The 20644-nt window shown below is 41.1% G+C and overlaps 1 protein-coding gene across 1 annotated transcript in view; it reads left to right on the plus strand.

Annotated features, from left to right (window-relative positions):
• The first annotated feature begins 5749 nt into the window (after positions 1–5749).
• Positions 5750–20644, plus strand: part of ZNRF2 (zinc and ring finger 2) — a 98531-nt gene continuing 83636 nt past the window's right edge. Inside the window, exon 1 of the mRNA XM_003788548.2 lies at positions 5750–6761. Within this exon, the coding sequence (XP_003788596.1) occupies positions 6302–6761 (460 nt within the window). The 5' untranslated portion in view covers positions 5750–6301. The remainder of the gene's footprint in view (positions 6762–20644) is intronic.

The raw sequence follows: 20644 nt of genomic DNA on the forward strand, positions 1-20644 counted from the left end.
AAGACTCAGCTCAGTGTCACTTCTATGTCCTCCACACAACTCTCATTCTTTTATTCAGCTCCAGTATGCCTTTCCCACATTGCATTTTGATCATCTTTTTATTTATATCTAGGGCCCCTGACTATAAGCTATAAGGTTTTTGAAGACAGGGACCCTCCTTTTTGGTTTAACTTTATATATCCCTCGTGCCAAGCATAGGGTCTGGCACATTATAGGTGCTCTGCCACTTTTTGTTTAAGGGATGAAAACTTCTCTAGTGTGGGTCTTGAGGTATCCTGATGTTTCCATGCACTAGGGATGACCCAGCTCAGGGCTATGTTCCAGAATCTACCCAGTTTAGACTTGTATGGCTAGAGTTCAGCCAGAGCCCAGCTAGCTTCTGAGAAACAGAGGGTGGGGTAAGTGGACCAGGAACTCTTGTTGCTTTGTTTTCTTTCTTGCTTCTGGGGCAAAGTAGTGCCTGCAACTATGACCTTACTCTCTTCAGTCTGGCCTAACATGGGGCCATAGATCCTTCAATCTCAACTCAAAGGGAATGGGCCACCTAAGGTACAAACTGCCCTGGTAGAAAAGTGTAGCAGATAGTCAAGTGAACACACACAAACAATGTGTCAGTGATAGTCTGTTAATCAGTAGTAATTCAGGGCCTTAAGCCACCTACAGCATTTACTCAAAAGTCTCCTGGATGCAGACTATCTTGGAGCGCTTGAGAAGCAGGCACCACAAGGAGTTAAAAATAAAGCAGAAAGAGAGTTCCTACACTTGCGAGGCAATCTAGGACTGAAATGTGGGGCCTGCTTTATTGGAGCTTTTAGCTACCTTTGAGGGGGGAGACAGTAAGGGAAAATGTCTTATAACACTTTTTAATCATTTGTGTCTAACCATAGTGGTTTAAGCAGATGATAGGAGGCAGTGTGGAGGGTGCATATGCCTTGGAGAAGGGACCACATACATTATGTAGCAGAGAGCTATTTTTTCCCCAAGCTAGTTGTCACTTCTGTGGGCTTGGAAAATCCCCTCGGTACTGACCCCATGACATGTCTTTCCACTAAATTTTATGCTTTTCCAACAGTGTGCCCCCAATAAAAATCTTGGACTCTTTCCAAAACACTATATTTGGAACCTGAGAGGTTTCTTTATGAAGGAGGAAAAGCATCACAAGCTGTGGTTGGTTTGTACTAAAGGTTTTTAAATAAGGGCTTTCAGAGAGCAAAGAAAATAGTTGGCAAGCCAAAATGAATTAATTAATTGAGAATGTAACATAATAGAGATATTTGAGCTTTTATTAATACTACATGCCACTTTCACAAGAATTAAGTTATTTTTATTAGCAGGTGCTGACATCTCAAGCTGTGTTTTAGTAAGAAAAATCTGGAATCTGTGTTAGACACAGCATAGCATTCTGGTCTTTGATTAACGTGAGATGCTTTTGTGACACATTTAAGTCTATTTAGGACCCCAATGACTCTTTATTCGAAGTATTAACTACTTCACAGAATCAAAAGAAATTTTTTAAAAAAGCTTTAAATATTAGCGATTTCAAATAGTCTCTGGTTTTTTAATGACAATTTCTTTTCACATTTCATATATGTACATATGTATTTATATCCATCCAAGCCATAGTAGAAAGATATAGATTTGTCATCAAGACGTGGCATATCATCCTCATTATTATAACAGCTATATCTATACTTATTAGTAAACTACTACTAAACAATTATTACCAATAAGTCCTTAAGCATCAATGATGCATTAAAAATACACAAAATGATAAAATCAATTCCAGTGAGTATTAGTGTATATTAAACTGCATAATATCACAGCCTGCTAGAGATAACCTGCAAATTGTTATAATCTTCTAGGTATAATAACATTGAGATTAAAATTGTTTATCCATTACATTTCAAAGTACTCTCAAATAGAGACAATCTTCTGAGACTCGTAACCACTCTGTGAGACTGGTATTAACACTGTATCTGCATTTTACAGAGGAAACACGTTTAGCCAGGTTAAGTGGCTTGCCCTAAATCCCATAGCCAGGGTTAGAGCAGGGCCCTAACCCCAGCCTGAGCTCACCCACTTCGTGATGTGTGCTTATAATCCTGTCATGACTGATTCCCGTCCTTTGCTTTTCATCAAAGAACCAATGAAAGTACAGGGAAGGGATTAGAAAAAAATTTTAAAGACATTATATAAACTATTATTGTTCTCTGAAAAATTAGCCAACAATGCCATTCCTAAATGCTTTCAGTTTTAGAATTTACAAGTCTCTAGTCCCCACTGAAATCTTAAACAGTGTTTTCTGTAGAATATATTAAGATAAACTTTAATGCTTAGATGGTCCATTCTTTTTTTTAAATAAAATAAATATAATAATAGGAAAAAAAGACCTATTTAAAAGATAGATCATTATACATACAGTGCCATTTTTGGTAAAGAAACCAGGTAGCGTGGCGGTGCCTGTGGCTCTAAGGAGTAGGGTGCCGGCCCCATATACCAGAGGCGGCAGGTTCAAACCCGGCCTTGGCCAAAACCACAAAAAAAAAAAAAAAAAAAAAAAAAAGACAAAAAACCAAAACCAGGTAGTGTATGAACACTTATTAAAAAAAATGGTAAAACCATGGCCATCTTTAAAATACTATTCATTTTAAAATGAGAAAAAGCAGGATGGCAAAGACTTGAACATGTGTAGGGCTGATGCTGGCTGGCAAAGACTTGAACATGTGTAGGGCTGGTGCCGGCTGCAGGAGAACCCTGGTGGGAGCCTCTGGGCTCCAACTGAGGGGACTGAGTGCCACAGGTCTGCCCTATGAGGTAAATACGCTATCCCATGCATCAAAGGTGTGATCCAGCACAGCTTTGAAAAAGGGAGCAAAGAGGGAAGGAGAACACAAAGGAGAATAAGGGCCAAAGGGAAGAGGTTCCCCTTACCTGAAATTCAAACTAGACAACAGCAAACTGATTAGTCGGGCATTTTATTGAAAGCCCACATATAGCTTAGTTGTTCCAGTGTGGGTTTCCGGCCATGATTTTGTCAACGTGAAGTAACAAAACATTCAAACTAAGTTCAAATTCCAAAATTCTTTGGTCAAAATATTATTTAACCATGTGAAAAGGAGGAAAAATATATACTATAAAAAAGCTTCAAATATGAGAAATTTTAAGGCACAGGGGCTCTGGTCCTGTGAGAGTCACCAGGATATTAAAATAACAGTTCTAATTATGCACAGGAAACATCATGCAGGGCCACATATAGCCTTCTGGATCCTGAAGTTTGGCACTTTGACTGAATCCAATTTTTATAGAACAAATCCTTTTAACAAGGGGATTTGTTCTGTGAAGTTTGGATTTGATTGAAGGGCCACACTGGGGATCTGGAGGGCCACATGTGGCCCCAAGGCTGCAGCATCCCCACCCCCCATTCCCTAGCCTTCTCCAGATGTGGTCTGAGGTCTGGTGGCAGCAACACCCTGCTGCCTGCTAACTAGGATGCAAATTCTTCAGGCCCAACCCTTAACTACAGAATGAGAATCACTGGGGGTGGAACCCGTCTGTTTTAACAAGGTTTCTCAGTGTACTAAAGTTTGCAAAGTGCTGATTTAGATCAGTGTTTGTCAAGCTGCAGTTTACAATCCATTAGTGGGTTGTGAAATCAATCCAGCATGCAGTGACCAGCATCTGACAAAAGTGAAACAGAATAGAAAATGAAGGACATTCCATGTAATATGGGTATTGTCTCATAAAACTTGTTCCTGTTCTACATGTGTACTCATTGGGATGAAGCAGCACTTTTAATTTATGAAGAACTGCTAGGGTCTAATAAAGAAGAGACAAATTTTAAATGAGTCAAAATTGGTTGGTTGAGAAAAAACACATTGTCGGCTTTATGTGGATTACAGTTTGGAGAGAGATGGGAGGGTTGAGGAGAGAGGGAAGAGGGCCAAGAAAAGAACATAGAAAGCCACAGTTTTATCTCCAGAATCTTTGTGGAGAAATAAACAAAATAGCCCACCAGAGAGGAGATGGAAGGGGCACCCACCATAAAGGAGATAGAGGAGAGTAAGAATACGGTAAGTTCATGAGTTGCCAACTTGGAGAGAGCCAAGTTAGCATGACTGGGGAAGATGTATGTATTCACTGATTTATTCACAGAACATTTATTGTGCCATCCTAGGTGCCAGACAGTGTGCTAGATCCTGGGGGTATGAATTTGAAATTTATCATGAAGCCAGCTGTTTCTTGAAAAGCAAGAACTCTAATAACAGTAACAACATGATTGGTGCCACGAAGGAGGCATTATACAGCTATCAGTAGGAATACTGAAGTCAGTTCATGATGATGGGATGAGAAGGAGGAGGACTGTGACAGGGGACATCTGTAACTAGAGGGTGCTGAAACAAAAGGATGACCATGTCTTAACATGATGTTCCGTACAGTGGCACTGAGTGCCTTTGTTTACACATACGTGTGTATATATACATATCTAGAAAGTATCCAGACACTATGTCTCTTTTTCATGGTACATGGCTGGATACTTTCAGGACAGTCCTCATTATATACTGCATGTAAATGTCTTTTTTGTATTCTTGTTTAAAAACTGGATGCCCATACTTTTTAAAGAATGATAAAACTCATTACATAAAGGAGCCTTTGCAAATACGAAAAAGACAAAATTATTTATTTCTGTAGTTTGTACAAAACACCACTGGCTATTACTTTTAAGTAGGAGTCTCTTCAGGCATTTTCAAAATGGGAGGGTCCGAGCGGGCTATTTCCACGACACTACACCTAGGAATGGACTTCAAGGCCGAGGAGCAGCGCGGTTCCAGGGTGCGCCTAGGCCCGTGTGATTTTTATTAAATCACATTTTTGAGAAATTATAGTATATTAAAGGTGCAGGTGCCCTAGGATTTAACACAAACATTACAGGTGAGGAACCTAAAGTCCAAATCCGCAAAACAATTCGTTTACCACACATAATTTAGTTCTGCATTGGAGCTAGATTCCAGGTCTCCTGAGTAGGTGCAACTTTCTCTGCACACAGTTTTGTCCTACCTCTGAGGGTCGGGCTGGATTATCTTTACTTCTTCCAACTCTCCAGCTCTTCCCAGGTTGGAGAGTTTTATGGGGTAAACCTAATTCAGAAAGTTGGCTTTTTGAGTTTTTGCATTTTTCGTTTTCTTAATTAGAGTGTGTAACACCAACAAGGAGGGGAATACCCATTGATACCAAACGGCTCTGGACACCACCCTATCAGGAAAAGCAGAAGACACTCGCTCTTCCACAGCGTCCGCGGGCCACGTGCGGGAGGAGGGGCCGCCTTCTGGTTGGCTCCCCGAGGGGATCTGTTCCTCCAATCCGCGTAGGTACCGCGGTGGGGCGGGGCCATAGACCTGTCCATCAGCGAGTCCGCGGGTGGCATCACCTACCGTACCGCGGTACCTTGGCGAGGCGGGGCCCCGGCTGCGGGAGCCAATCCGCCGGGCGGCGCGAGGGACGGGGGCGGGGTCACCGCGCGCGACCCAAACACAAGGGCCTAGGCGCACCCTGGAACCGCGCTACTCCGCGGCCTTCCGGTGCTAGGGCTGGGGAACCTCCTCCCCTTTAGGCACCCCCACCTTCGTGGCCCAGATACCCCCGCCCCTCCCTCGCGGGGACAGCGAGGCGACGGTTGCCGGGAAGCGCGCGCCACCCCTCCCTCCCCTTCTCCATCCTCCCCTCACGCGCCACCCGTTTTTCCTCTTTTCTCCGTTAATAACAGCTGGGTGGCTGGGGGAGGGGAGAAGGTGGCCCCAGCGGAGTCTGGGCGGGCGCCTCCCACTCACCCGCGAGCCGCCGTGGGAGCCGGAGGATGGCGGCGGTAGCGGCGGCCGCCCGGGAGGAGGCGGTGCCGAGGCCCCGGGCGCAGAGCGCGGTGGCGGCGGCGGCAGAGAGCGGCAGCGACCCGTCGTGGCGCACCAGAACCGAAACCAGCGGCAGCCGCACAGCCACCTGAGCCGCTCCTTCCCGCCGGAGCCAGCGAGCGGCGCCCGCCTAGCCCGCAGCCGGGCCCTCTCTTCCTCTCCGCCTCGCCTCGTCTCTCGCGCCCCCGTCAGGCCGCCGGCCTCTCCAGCCTCCCCCGAGAAGAAGAGGGCGCTGGGTGCCGATCGCCCCTCGGGGCGCCGGGCGGCGGCCCTGGACGTGCGGGGGCCTCTCTGGGCCGGCCGCGGCGCCTCCGCCCTGCCCTCTCGCTCCTGCGCTCGCTCCCGCCCTCCCCGCACTCGGAGCGCAGCGCGCGGGCCCGGCCCGGGGCAGGGCGGACATGGGCGCTAAGCAGAGCGGCCCGGCCGCTGCTAACGGCCGCACCCGCGCGTATTCAGGCTCGGATCTACCTTCCAGTAGCAGCGGAGGGGCCAACGGGACCGCGGGCGGCGGCAGCGGGGCTCGGGCCGCGGCCGCTGGGAGGTTTCCGGCTCAGGTGCCCGGCGCGCACCAGCCCAGCGCCTCGGGCGGCGCCGCGGCGGCCTCGGCGGCCCCGGCCGCCCCGCGCAGCCGCTCCCTCGGCGGGGCCGTGGGGAGCGTGGCATCGGGGGCCCGCGCTGCGCAGTCCTCCTTCAACATCCCCAACAGCAGCAGCGGCCCGTACGGCTCACAGGACTCGGTGCACAGCAGCCCCGAGGACGGCGGCGGCGGCAGGGACCGGCCGGCGGGCGGGGGCCCCGGCGGGCCGCGCCTAGTGATCGGCTCCTTACCAGCTCACCTTTCGCCGCACATGTTTGGAGGTACGGCTCCCTCCCCGCGCGCGGGCGCCCGGCCTTCTGGCTGGCTTGCAGTGGCGGCACGTGGGCCGCGGCCGCCGCTTATTTTTACACTCTCCTTTTCTCCTTCAGCCCGGGTGCCGAGGGTTTGCAGGCGCCAGGTCCCCACTCCTGGGACGAAAATTTGCATTGAATCTCCGCGGTGCGGCTATCGCCTGACTTAGGGCTTTGTTTTTAAACACCGTGAGCACACCCTCACCTCAGTAACAATTCCCAGTATAGAAAGTCCCCTTTTTCCCAACGAGATAAATGGACCAAATGTTTTAAAACAAATCGACGAAACTCTCCTTCTGGTTGTGGCTTTTAGTACCAGGAAGTACTATAAAGGAGGACTCGTTGCTAAATGTAGTTCTGTCTGGGAACTCGAATGGTGAGAGTAGTTTTTGAAGGCCAAAGTCCGTGGATCTCGGTGAACGTATGAGTATTTGAAAAAGAAGGGAGTTATCATCTTCTCTGGATTGACTTAATATAAAGCGGTCATTTTAAGTCTGTGTCAGTACTCCCACCTATTACGTATACTTTAATTGGATGACTGTAAATGAAAAGTGTGTTTTTAACCCCAGTGAACTACTTTAGGTCACAGTTAATGTGTGAGTTCTGCTTAATTGGAATAGGGCATCTAAACTGAACAGTTTCTTAAGGAGGGAAAGTAAAAATTACTACAGCTGTGCCTACAGGGTGCAGTAATTGGCTAGATTCATAAAGGTGCATTGTTGACTAGAGTTCAGGAAAAGTCACTTGTAAAAAAAGGAAATTTTTGATGACAAAAAATCCATTTTTAGTAGAAACTGGAAGAATGTTGTGCTTATTCTGAGGAAAGTGACCTGTTTTTCTCCAATTAAGATTTGTACTGATCTGCTTTAGTGCAAAACACTTAATAGTAAATGAATCAAGACAATGCCTTTCTCCCTTTATGAAAAGAAACAGATGTAAACATTCTCATATCATTGCATTATGTGTCTGATACTGGAAATATCAAATTTTAGCACTGACAGTGAAAACACCATCCTCTCCATTTTTTGTGCCCTCTTTACACATATATAGATAAATGTAAGGACTTTGACTAGGGAATTGGTAAAAATATTTAGTAGTGTATTTTGTCCCGAGTTCTTGGCATTCACACTAGCAAAAAATAGGAATGTCATGTTTAGGTTTTCCCATCTTTTTATAACAGTTTGCACATTCAGTATGGAACAGCTTTTGACTTTTAATGAGCTACCTTGTTTTAAGATAATTTTTGCTACATAAATAAAATTTTTCATGCTTTAGGACATTTTTAAAAAATAATTGGTTTTTGAGAAAAAGAACAACTTACTATGATTTGATCACAACTAACACAATTGAAGGTGGTGGTGTCACTATGTGGAGGAATTAAAGAAAGGCAGTTTCCTGAGAATTGTGATTAGAGCAAGAGTAAAGGATCAGCAGGGTTTTAAAAATATTTGCTTTTTAAAGTGAAAATTTGCTTTTAGCTGTTATTAAAAGATATGAATATTTAAAAGCTTATTAAAAAGGGGGTAATGGAAAAGGCTTGACAAGTTTATTTAATATGCTAATTACTATTTTTCTTTAAGGGATGACAGTTTTCTATGACAAAAGTTGTATAGGTTTATTTTGTCAAAGTGAATACTTTCCACTCAGAACAAGGGACAAACAGTTAACACTCATGCTGTTAATTCATAGTAAAGGAGAATGTAAAAAAGACCTAATTGCTTGTTTTTTTTCTAAGTTCCTAGATTTGTGCACTTAATACAGTTCTTTTAGTGCTGTTAGGATGACCGAGGCCTAGTAGCAGGACAGTAACACCAAAGAACTTGTGTGGCAGCCTTTCTCAACCAGGTTTCTGGAGACACTTAGGCCCTCATGTCCTAGGCTATCATATACAATGAACTTTTATCTCCTGCGTGCAGTTTTGAACAATTCTAGTTATGTTCTAGTTCATTCTTGGAACATTTGAGAAAACAATCCCTTAGATAATTGTCTGTATTCAGTGATTCAATGAGGAAAACTAATTGAGAAAGGCCAGAAAGGGACCAGAGAAATTACCTTTTTTTATTATGAGATCAGATCAAAGTGCTATAACCCTAAATCTTTGTTGAGACAGGGAGATGGAATACACTTAGGTAAAAACCCATCTTTCTAGCTGTGCTTTACTAAGAGTTTTACCTGCATTTTAGTAGATGCGTTCATTAGGAAAATAATAGAAGCATGTTTTTTATTGTGAGGTGAAGGAAGCTAGGTGGTGAATCTTATTTTAAATCTACCTTATGTTGACTCAATGTTTTAGTATGTATTTTGTTATTAATGTGTTAATTGAGTTATAAATTATATAAATGTGTGGGGGTATATAGTTACTTCATCTGAAAACAGAAAAGGATTATTTCTGAATTAATAATTCTTTTAATTTTGTAAAACTATTGTTTTGCTTGTATTATTGTCTTCTAATGAGAAAAGATGATACTGAGATTCAAAATTATTCTCTTGTGAGCTGTCATGTAATTTATAGAAAGTGAAAAATTCAATAGCACACCCCCTTTTTTTTTTTTTGACACTTAAGAGTCTAGTGGGTCTAGCTGTTGATAGTTCCCTCACAATGAACTGCCAAAACTGAATGAGAAGGTTTTTTGTGTTGGTTTTATGTTTTGCTCTGTTATAGATGTATTATAGATGTTTTCTAGAAAACTGGAAGAAAGGTGCCTAATCCAGACATTTCAGTTTGTAGACATTTCCTAGAATTGAGTTGCTGGACATCAAAATATGATTATATATAATCTATAGGAGAGTTTTTAGGTGAGTAGATCTTTCCTGTTTTTGTTATTTTCATAGCTGTGAGTAATAAGGTGAACAGAGCATTCTCTTGACTATTGCTGATATTGTCCATCACGTTGGTTTTAAAACAAGTCTTTAAAAGCCTTGATGGTGTCTTAGGATTTGTTTGGCTTTATTTTATGTTTATGTTTTTTCCTCTATCAAGTTGCTAACATTCATAAAAGCAATTAATTTGGGTGGTAAAATAACTTTTACTGATGCAGCAAGGGTGGGTGAGGTGAATTGGACTGTAAATGTACACCAATGAAAGGAGATTATTTCTAGAGAAATCATGTGATCTTTTATTACATATCTGCGAATCTTATTTATTAATTTTTTTTGTAGAAACAGAGTCTCACTTTATTGTCCTCCGCCCTCGGTGGACTGCCATGGCATCACACAGCTCACAGCAACCTCTGACTCCTGGGCTCAGGAGTCCTCAAACTTTTTAAACAGGGGACCAGTTCACTGTCCCTCAGACCATTGGAGGGCCGAACTTTGGGCCCCTGGACGAGTCAGCTGCTAAGCAGGACAGGCAGCGGTGGCAAAAACACCTGCGGGCGGATAAATGTCCTAGGCGGGCTGCATGTGGCCCCAGGTCCATCGTTTGAGGCCGCCTGATAGGTGATTCTCTTGCCTCAGCGTCCTGCGTAGCTGGGACTACAGGTGCCCATCACAACGCCGGGCTATTTTTTTGTTGCAGTTTGGCTGGGCCGGGTTTGAACTCACCACCCTCTGTATATGGGGCTGGTGCCCTATCCACTGAGCCATAGGCGCTGCTCCGAATCTGTGAATCTTAAAGTGGAAATGTAAAAATGACTTAATTTAAGAAAACTAACCAGTGGTCCGGGGTTGATTTTGACTGTGCTTTGGCTTCTTAATTGTCTTGAGCTTGTAGGTGTGGTTTGCTTATGAGTATTTCAGTAGTCTGATTGTAATTCAAGTGCCTCCTGTTATTTATGAAACATGAGTCCCTATATTGAAGGAGTTGGTTATCTCATTTTTTTTCTTTTCTTTTTCTTTCTTTCTTTCTTTTTCTTTTTTTTTTTTGAGACAGAGCGTCACTATGTTGCCCTGGGTAGAGTGCTGGCATCACAGCTCACAGCAACCTTGAACTCTTGGGCTTAAGCAATTCTGTTGCCTTAGACTCCCAAGTAGATGGGACTACAGGCACCCTCCACAGTGCCCGGCTATTTTTGGTTGCAGTTGTCATTGTTGTTTAGCAGGCCTGGACTGGGCTCGAACCCACCAGCTTTGGTGTATGTGGCTGGCACCCTGCTCACTAAGCTACAGGTGCTGAGCCAATTTCTTAAAACTAAATATGTTAAATAAGACCTGTATTTCTAGGAAGAATTATTTAATTTTCAAAACAGATTTGAGTCTCTATGGTATATTAGATTATCTTCACTAACTAACTGTTATTGTTTTCAACCATTACTTTTAACCAGTAACAAGTGTCAAAATGTTTGGATATGGGATATTGTAATTAATCTTACTATTCCCAAATGTTCTGTTGTTTCATTGAAGACTTTTATGGGGAGTGGCTGAAAACAAATATCTGCTTTTTTCCCCCCAACAAAAATGGCCCTTCTAATCACCACTCTTGCCACCCCTGAAAAAAACAAGAATTTTGGTTAATGTTTCTCAGTTGTAATACCATGTATCTTTATACACTATAGGAGAAGCATTATGTTGTATGCTTTGCTATACTGAAGTGTGCCCTCTGTCATCGAAGTTTCAGCTTGGGGAATTTTTGAAAGTATGCAAATTCTTGACAGTAAGGTAGAATGTCGGCTGGAGGAAGGAGTTGTATGAGTTGCACAGAGCATCAGCCAATCCTGAGAGCAGCATGACCTAACCAGCTGGAACTTCCATGTTGTGCTGGCTGCCACAGTGCTGGAGAGAGCTCTGTTTTATAGAAAGTGTCTCCAGCCAGTCCTCTACTCTTCTCCAATTGGATTGCTTTGCCTGGTGACCACTTCTTCTTTTTAATTAACAAGATTATTAATTAGATACCAGATTTTAAATATTTATTATTCATCTCATGTTTGTAAGGTGAATTGCCTTAATGTTATACTTCTTACATGTACTAAGTCTATGTAAAATTGGCAAATGGTCTAAAAGACAAGTGTAAGAACTGTTTTATGTGGAAAAGTACTTCCTGAGTTTTACTTTATGTAAATATTCCTAAGAACTATTGTTTATTTGAAATGTTAGTCTGTATTTTAATTTTGCATATATTTGACTGGTTCACATTTAAATGTTTAGAAATTGGGGAAAACGTAGCTCTTTGTGTGAATAAAGGGTTCAGAAATACCTTAGTTTCTGATAATACTAGTTTACTATGCTGCTTATTGATAAATTACTACAAATTTAGCTGTTTAAAACAACACATATTATCTCAGAGTTTCTGTGGGTCAAGAGGCTTGGCATAGCTTAGCTGGGTCCTCTGCAAGATGGCAGTTACTATGTTGGCTAGGACTGAATTATTATCTAGAGACTCGAGTGCGAAAGAGTCTGCCCCCAAACTTTCACAGCTTGTTGGCAGAATTCATGTCCTCATGGTGGTTAGGTTCATAGCAGCATGTTTCTTTAAAGCTAGCAAAGGAGAGGGGAACTATCAAGGTGGGCTGGCACTATGTTCTTATATAATCATGTTATCATATACAGTCCATTGCCTTTGCTGCATTTCCTTGTGGCAAGCAAGTCAGTCTAGTTCATGTTTAAGAGGAGGGAATTATGTAAAGATTTAAACATCAAGAAGTAGGAATCCAGAATAGTCACTACATTGAATCTGTCTGCCACACAGATTATAGATTTAGGTGACCAGCTAAATGTGTCAACAGAAGAGAAACCATAGCTTGTAAAATAAAGAGGTTTATTCTTAGCCAAATTTGAGGACCATGGCCTGGAAGTTACAGGCAAAGTCATAAATCAATACATAGAAGGCATACATTAAGGTTTGGCCTCTCAAAAGTGGGATATCTCAAACAGGGGGCAGTGTCTTATAGATTATAGGTGGGTTTAAAGATTCTTTGATTTGTAATTGGTTAAGGAAATGAAGCTTTGTGTAAAGGCTTGACATTTTCTTAAGTCAGTAATTTTCAACTGGTGTGCTGTGAGAGGATCTTAGGTGTGCCTTGAAAAATTTTAAAGATCATTAGTTAAATTATTTTCAGAAGTTCAAAGCACAGTAAGTATATTCTCTCTCTCTCTCTTTTTTTTTATCAACATAATTTAAGTATGCTCCCGGAAGTTTATAGGTTCAAGTGTGCCACGAGATATGGGTTGAAAAAGAACTCTGTTAATCAGAGACAAACTACCTGCCACGTATTTGTTGTAGAAATTGAGGACGTGAAAGTTTGTCCTGCATCACCTTAGGCCTGTTAATGAGCTATAAAGAATATTTCCTAGAAGGGAAGGGAGCATAATGAATGTCTAGCCTCCTTTCTCATGGCTAGCAACTTAGTTTTAGGGTATCCCCTTGGGCAAGAGGGAGGGTTGGTTCAGTCAGTGCTGGGGGAGAGCCTTAAAATTTTATTTTGGGGGCAGCACCTGTGGCTCAAAGAAGTAGGGCGCCGGCCCCATATGCCAGAGGTGGCAGGTTCAAACCCAGCCCAGGCCAAACACTGCAAAAAAAAAAAAAAAAGGTTTTATTTTGGTTCATACATCTGTTTTAACTTTTTTAAAAACTCATTTTTTGCTTACTTTGTAATAAAGTTGTAATAATACATATGGTAAGTGCATTATTAGTAAGTATGAATTGTGTTCCTTTTAGGGGCTGTGCATTGTAGATGTCAAGGGTACAAACATAGTGTGCTTCATCCTGCTGTTGCTCAACTCCCTTGAACTTGAGAGATGGACATGTGATAATTGTATAGTGTAACAAGTTTCATAATAGAACAATTAACAAAATGCTCAGTGAAGTGTCTTGGCCTAGGATAGTCAAAGAATACTTCACAGAGGAAGGTAACATTTGAACTGTTTTGAGGGGTTTAGAAGTTTTATGAAGGCATAGCACTATAGACTAAAGAAAAATCTGCAAAGCTTGCTGAAAAGTTAAATATGTCTGGATTGTAGGGTGCATGAAGGAATGATGAGAACATGAAACCAGAAAAATAAAAAATTGGACCAGTTAGTGCTATAAGTTTGTCTTAAGTTTGAAAGCAAGGTTATATCACTATCAGGCCATTGGGCACCATAACAGTCAGTTTACATGGACAGTGACCTTGTGGTACAGTGCTCAGCTTTCAAGCTATGTACAACAACCCTGATCAGGGTTAAATTCTTTAGGAGGGAAGTGTGGTAGCAGGGAGATAAGCTAGGTCTTTTATAGCATATGATTGATGGAAGATGCCTAAATTGAAATCATCAGATTTGTGAGGAAGAGGAAAAGTTGGATTTGATTGAGCTTTCCAAAGTAGAATTGATAGAATTTAGTTAAAACCTAGTTGCATAGAGGTATCTTTAGCAACATTAAAAATAAAGATGAAGGGCAGCACCTGTGTCTCAAAGGAGTAGGCCACTGGCCCCATACACTGGAGGTGGTGGCAAGTTCAAGCCCGGCCCTGGCCAAAAACTGAAAAAAAAAAAAAAAAAAAGAATAGGTTTTAGGAAATGATAATGAGTTCTTTTAGACTTGGTAACTTTGTGTAGCTATAGAATTTTCATCTAGATAGAAGTATCCTTTAAGCAGTTGGAAATAGGAGCCTCTCGGTATATTACAAAAAATTGAGAAATCAACTTGTAATTATCAGTTATGAATTGAAAAAGTAGAAAAGATTATGAAGGGATGGATATAAATTGAGGAGGAACAAGGATGAAATTCAGGAGAGCAAGTATTTTAAGTGACAGGTGAAGGAAGAGGCCAACAATTAGAATTGAACCAGAAAGAAAGAACTTTGTTAAAACATTATTTATTTATTTTTTTTTTGAGACAGAGTCTCAAGCTGTTGCCCTGGGTAGAATGCTGTGGTGTCACAGCTTATAGCAACCTCCAACTCTTGGGCTTAAGCCTCAGCCTCCCAAGTAGCTGAGATCACTAGCCTGCCACAATGCCTGGCTTTTTCTTTTGTTGTAATTGTCATTGTTGTTTTAGCTGGCCCGGGCTGGGGTCGTACTGCCAGCCTGGGTGTATGTGGTCGGCGCCCTACTCACTGAGCTATGGGCGCCACCCATTAAAACATTTTTTAGTTATAAACAAATACATATTCACTAGAGAAAACGAACATACAGAGAATAATTTATGAGAAATTTTAAGTCATTTATGATTTTATCAGAAATAACTAGAATAAAATATTGATGTCTGTTACTTTCATATATATATTTGTTTTAGATATAAAATTTGGAATATTCATTTTTGTGTATATATTGATGTTAAACATTTCTAATTTTCTAACATAAGATTTTAAAGCTGTAATTTTTCCTTCAAGAGATGCTTTAGCTGAATCTCACAGATTTTGGAGTGTTTTTGTTAAAATTCAATGAAAAAAATATTTTTTAATTTCCCTTGTGATTTCTTCTTGATCCTTGGGTTACATATTCTTTGATAACATGCTCTTTCTACTTCATCAGTTTCTAAGATCATATTAAATTTTTTTATAACATGCTTTTTAATTGCTCAGGATTCCAAAATTCACTCAAAAATATTCAATGAGAATCTACTGTTTGAGACACTATTGTAGGAATATAGCTGTGAAGAAATAAGACAATCTACTGCTCTTAGTGGCCTTCTACAGAGTTTTCTATTTAGGAGAAACAGTAAACAGACAAGTAAGATATATAGTGTATCAGAGGGTGTTGGGTATAATGGAGAGAAAAATGGAGTGGAATGAATGACCAATAGAGGTGATGGTGTGGAGGCTTGTCCAGGGCTGCTATTTTAACTACAGTTTTAAGGATGACCTCACTAACAAGGTAGCTTTCAAGGAAAGAGTAAGGGAGCAAACCATGAGGTCTGTAGGGAAAAAGCATATTAAAGCACAAGGAACATTAACTGTAAAGGTCCTGAGGTATGAGTGTAGTTGGTACACTCTGGAAATAGCTGTGAAACCAGTGTAGTTGGAGTAAGGAGAGTAGGGTCAGTTGGGGTGAGGGTGGGAGCAGAGTCATAAAAAATCTTGTAAACATTGACCTGTGTTTTTTGGCTTTTGTTTTAAAGAGTTGGGGAGGCATTGGAACTTTTTTTTTTTTTTTTTTTGAGACAGTCTCAAGCTGTCACCCTGGATAGAGCGCCATGGCATCACAGCTCATAGCAACCTCAAAATCTTGGGCTTAAGTGATTCTTTTGCCTCAGCCTTCCAAGTGGCTGGGACTATAGGTGCCCACCACAATGCCTGGCTTTTTTTTTGGTTGCAGTTGTCATTGTTGTTTGGCAGGCCCGGGTTGGGTTCGAACCCACCAGCACTGGTATATGTGGCTGGCACTCTAACCGCTGAGCTACAGGCACCACCTGGCATTGGAACATTTTTGAGCAGTGGATTGGCATAACCTGACTTGATGTTTAGAGTATTACTGTGTCAGTAGGGGGCAAGAGTCAGCAGTCAGAAATCCAGGCAGAAGGTAACAGCAGCTCAGATTAGGGAGGTAGGACTGGCAATGGTGGCCAGATTCTGACTATCTAGTGTTTCGAAGATAGAGCCAACTAATTAGAGGTGGAAATGTGAGAGAAAATTCAGTCAAGGATTTATTTGGTTGTTCTTTATGGTTGAGTGTTTAGCTTGTTTGCATTTTACCACTATTGTACATACCATAATATTGTCAACACCTGGTAAGCAAATTTTTACTTTTATCCAGTTCTTATAAATTTTATCAGACGTGGGATGGTTAGAACCAAAGATTGCATTTATTCATGACATTTGATTATTTGTTTTTTGAGACCGAGTCTCAAGCTGTTGCCCTGGGGAGAGTGCTGTGGCATCATAGCTCACAGCAACCTCCAACTCTTGGGTTCACATGATCTTCTTGCCTTAGTTTTTCTTTTTTTAGTAGAGATAAGGTCTCTCTTCTGCTCAGGCAGGTCTCCAACTCATGAGCTCAAGTGATCTGTCTGCCTTGGCCTCCCAGAGTGCTAGGATTACAGGTATGAGCCACAGCACCTGGCCATGACATTTGATCTCTATTGCCACATTGCCTATTAGAAAGGACCATTAACTTGTAGCAAGTGTATATATAACTATGTAACTTTGTAACTGTGTAAATCTTTTTCTCCCCCCATTAAAAGCTCAAGTGAGGTTTTGATACTTAAAAGTGCAGATTGGTAGATTAATAATGTCTTCTATCAGACTTGTCATTCCCTTCAGAGCTTTTAAAAATCAATATGGAAATATAGTGTATCAGTAAATAAGTACATTCAATCATTTGACTTTCATTAAGTTCTGACCATGCAGTATATGCTAATTTTTGCTTGAGTTGTGATTATTCTATAATAGCTCATTGACTTATCCATTTGTATACATGTGAGCTGAGGGAAAAAAAGAACAAAGAAACCTTATGTAGATAATGGGTTATTACGTGTAATTTGGTTTGAAGGATAAATCCTAGCATTTTTATTGTTGATTTTTATTCTGTTCTACATGTAATCTCTATTATTTTCTTTCTGATTTTGTAAAGTTAATTTTGTTCTTTCTCGTAACTTCTTAGTTCATTTATATTTTCAATGATAAAAGCATGTAAGGGTATGATTACTTCTTAGTACATACAGTCGCTTCTCATAGTTTTGGATATATAGTATTTTCATTGTCATTGAGTATATTTTTTCTTTTGTATTCTGTTCTATGGAGGAATACTCTTGTTAAATACATTTCAGTATTTTACTTGAAAGTTAAAAGTGAGGCTTTAATATTTTTAGGTAGTTTTATTTTTCTTACTACCCTTTTATTTCCTTTAACTAGAAATATTGCATTGTCATCAAAGAATCTTAATATTCTTTCAGTTGTAAATGGAGGGGAAAAACTATATATTGTTTCAAATTATTGAAAAGGATCCTGGCCAGGCACAGTGGCTCACACCTGTAATCCCAGCCCTTTGGGAGGCTGAGGTGGGTGGATTGCTTGAGCTCATGAGTTTGTGACCAGCCTGAGCAAAAGCAAGACCCCATATCTACTAAAAATAGAAACATAGAAACATTGAGGGAAGAGGATTGCTTGATCCCAAGAGTTGGAGGTTGCTATGAGCTGTGATGTCACAGCACTCTATGCAGGGCTGCGGCTTGAGACTCTGTCTTAACAAAGAAGAGAGAAAAGATTTTTGCAATCTTAAGGTTGCAAAATTGAAGGAACGGGTGTAGGAACCAAGGGTCCTAGAGCTAAAATTTAGCAATTTTCTCTGTGTGTTTGCATGTGTGCATACAAACACACACAGGCAACTTAATCTGCATTTACTTCTTATGTAGTTTTATCCTTTTCTTTTGTCAACCTAAAATAATCAAAAAGGTTAGATTTTAGTTTAAAGAGAGTTTGTTCAAGGTTGAGGACTGCAACCCCGGACACACTTCCACGTGTTCTTGAGGGGAGTGCATTAGAGAACAAGAGGGTCAAGTTTTTTTTTTGAAATGGAGCCTCAAGCTATTCCCCTGGGTAGAGTGCTATGGCATCACAGCTCACAGCAGCCTCCAACTCCTGGGCTCAAGCAAGACTCCTGCCTCAGCCTCCCAAGTAGCTGGGACTACAGGCGCCTGCCACAACGTCCGGCCATTTTTTGGTTGCAGCCATCATTGTTGTTTGGCGGGCCCAGGGTGGGGATTCGAACCCGCCACCTTAGGTGTATGTGGCTGGGGCCCTAGCTGCTTGAGCCATGGGGGTCAAGTTTTTGAAGAAGAAAAAGATTGACTCATGACAGGAGATGGTTATAAAAGTTGCTCATCAGGAATTCTCATTGGTTTACAGAAAGAACACTGGTTAGTGATTGCCTATATGTTGTTGAAATATAGGGTGTATGGCATTTTATGGCTACTTGGCATCAGTCTAGAGCCTGTATAGCAAGTAGCTTCAATAGGTAATTATTTAGCTCAAAGGGAAGTGAGATGTGACTGCTGTTACATTTAAATGCCTTTCTGGGCCTGATAATTTAAAGGAGCTCCAATTCTTCAGATCAAAGTTTTTTCCTATTTGAATATAGCCCTTCTTTAAGCTGGTGGCCTATAGGCTTCCAGCCACATGTGATTTTACAGGCCTTAAGGAAGTACTTACTCCTTACCTCCAGCAGAAAGCCCTCTGATTACCTCAATTGAGTCCTGTGCCTGTCCATAAATCAGTCACTGAAGCAATGAAGATGAGATGCTCTCTATCTTCAAGATTTATTCAGTTGTTATAGGAAGAGTTTGTGTCTTAAAGTCAGGCTTCTTGGATTGAGTCCAGCTTCTCTGTGTGACTTTGAGCAAGTTACTTAACACCTCTGTACTTCAGTTTTCTCAACTCTAAAATCAAGATAGAAATAATACCTGCTTTTGCAGTATTTTAAGGGTTAAAGTAATCCACATAAGGTACTTCATACCTTTATGTCCTTAACATTTGAACCTATTTATAAAAAATGAAAACACCCCAAATTCATGCCCCACTTCCCCATTCTTGCCCTTCTGAAGAAGACTGTGTGCTTTACTCCAGTACCACATTCCTTTCTCTTCCCAACTTCTCAGATTTTGCAAAAGATTCCAACATTTTTAGTTACTCTTATTTTCATATGTGTCTCCTGTCTTCAAAATTCTCCTGGAACATCTGACTCCAGCTTTGTGGCACATTTAGTGTGCTTGACATGTGACTAAAAACTCTGTAAATATTGAATATTCCCCCAAATATATTTGGTAAAACTACATTATTATGTTTTAAAGTCATTGATTATCAAAATTATTCTTATATTTAAATCATTAAGCATTAAAACTTAACTGCTCTAGAAAGAAGCAGTGTGCTATGTTTTTATTTGAATAAAGTAAATACATGTAAATTGAATTTGGGGCCCAAAGAAAATAGGTATATTTTGGATTATACAAATGGGGCAATCATAAAATGGTCTTAGAAATTACGGTGTGTTGATAGCCCTTAATATAAGCATATGAATGTGTTACAAAATATTCTTAATTTGAATATGTTTTTGGGTGGTTGGAGCTGATTGGAAGGATGGTTGGTAAGAAGGTAAGGCAGGTCAGTCTTTTCGTTGTGTGCTGCTTCTCTAAGGCAGAATCTGAAAGATTTAGCATTTTTATAGTAGCTGTATGATTGACTGCATCTCAGGCAACCTAGATGATATGGCATTTATTTATTTATTTGAGTCTCACTTTGTCACCCTTGGTAGAGTACTATGGTGTCATAGCTCACAGCAACCTCAAACTCCTGGGCTCAGGTGATTCTCTTGCCTCAGCCTCCTGAGTAGCTGAGACTAGAGGTGCCCATCACAGCCTGGCCACTTTTAGATATGGGGTCTTGTTCTTGCTCAAACTCATCTTGAACCCGTGAGCTTAGCGGTCCACCTACCTTGGCCCTCCACCCATCCGCCCTTCTCTCCTCTCCTGCCCCTCCCACTCTCCATATTTTTGGGCTATAATTAGGTTATAGCTTTCCTATGAGAACTATAAATTAGTTTCATAATAGGGATGTGTACATTGGATACTTTTTCTTCCATTCTTGTGATACTTTGCTAAGAAGAACATTTTCCAGTTCTATCCATGTAAACTTGAAGGATGTAAAGTCTCCATCTTTCTTTAGGGCTGCATAGTATTCTATAGTGTACATATACCACAGTTTATTGATCCATTTGTGGATCGATGGGCACTTGAGCTTCTTCCATGACCTAGCAATTATGAATTGGGCTGCAATAAACATTCTGATACAAATATCTTTATTGTAATATGATTTTTGGTTTTCTGGGTATATACCTAATAAAGGAATTGTGGGACCAAATGGCAGGTCAATTTTTAGTTCTCTAAGTGTTCTCTAGACGTCTTTCCAAAAGGAACGTATTAGTTTGCATTCCCACCAGCAGCGTAGAAGTGTTCCCTTTTCTCCACATCCATGCCAACATCTCTGGTTTTGGGATTTTGTGATATG

The sequence above is a fragment of the Otolemur garnettii genome, unplaced genomic scaffold, assembly GCF_000181295.1.
Source record: "Otolemur garnettii isolate 467f Iridium unplaced genomic scaffold, OtoGar3 scaffold00028, whole genome shotgun sequence".
Lineage (NCBI taxonomy): Eukaryota > Metazoa > Chordata > Mammalia > Primates > Galagidae > Otolemur > Otolemur garnettii.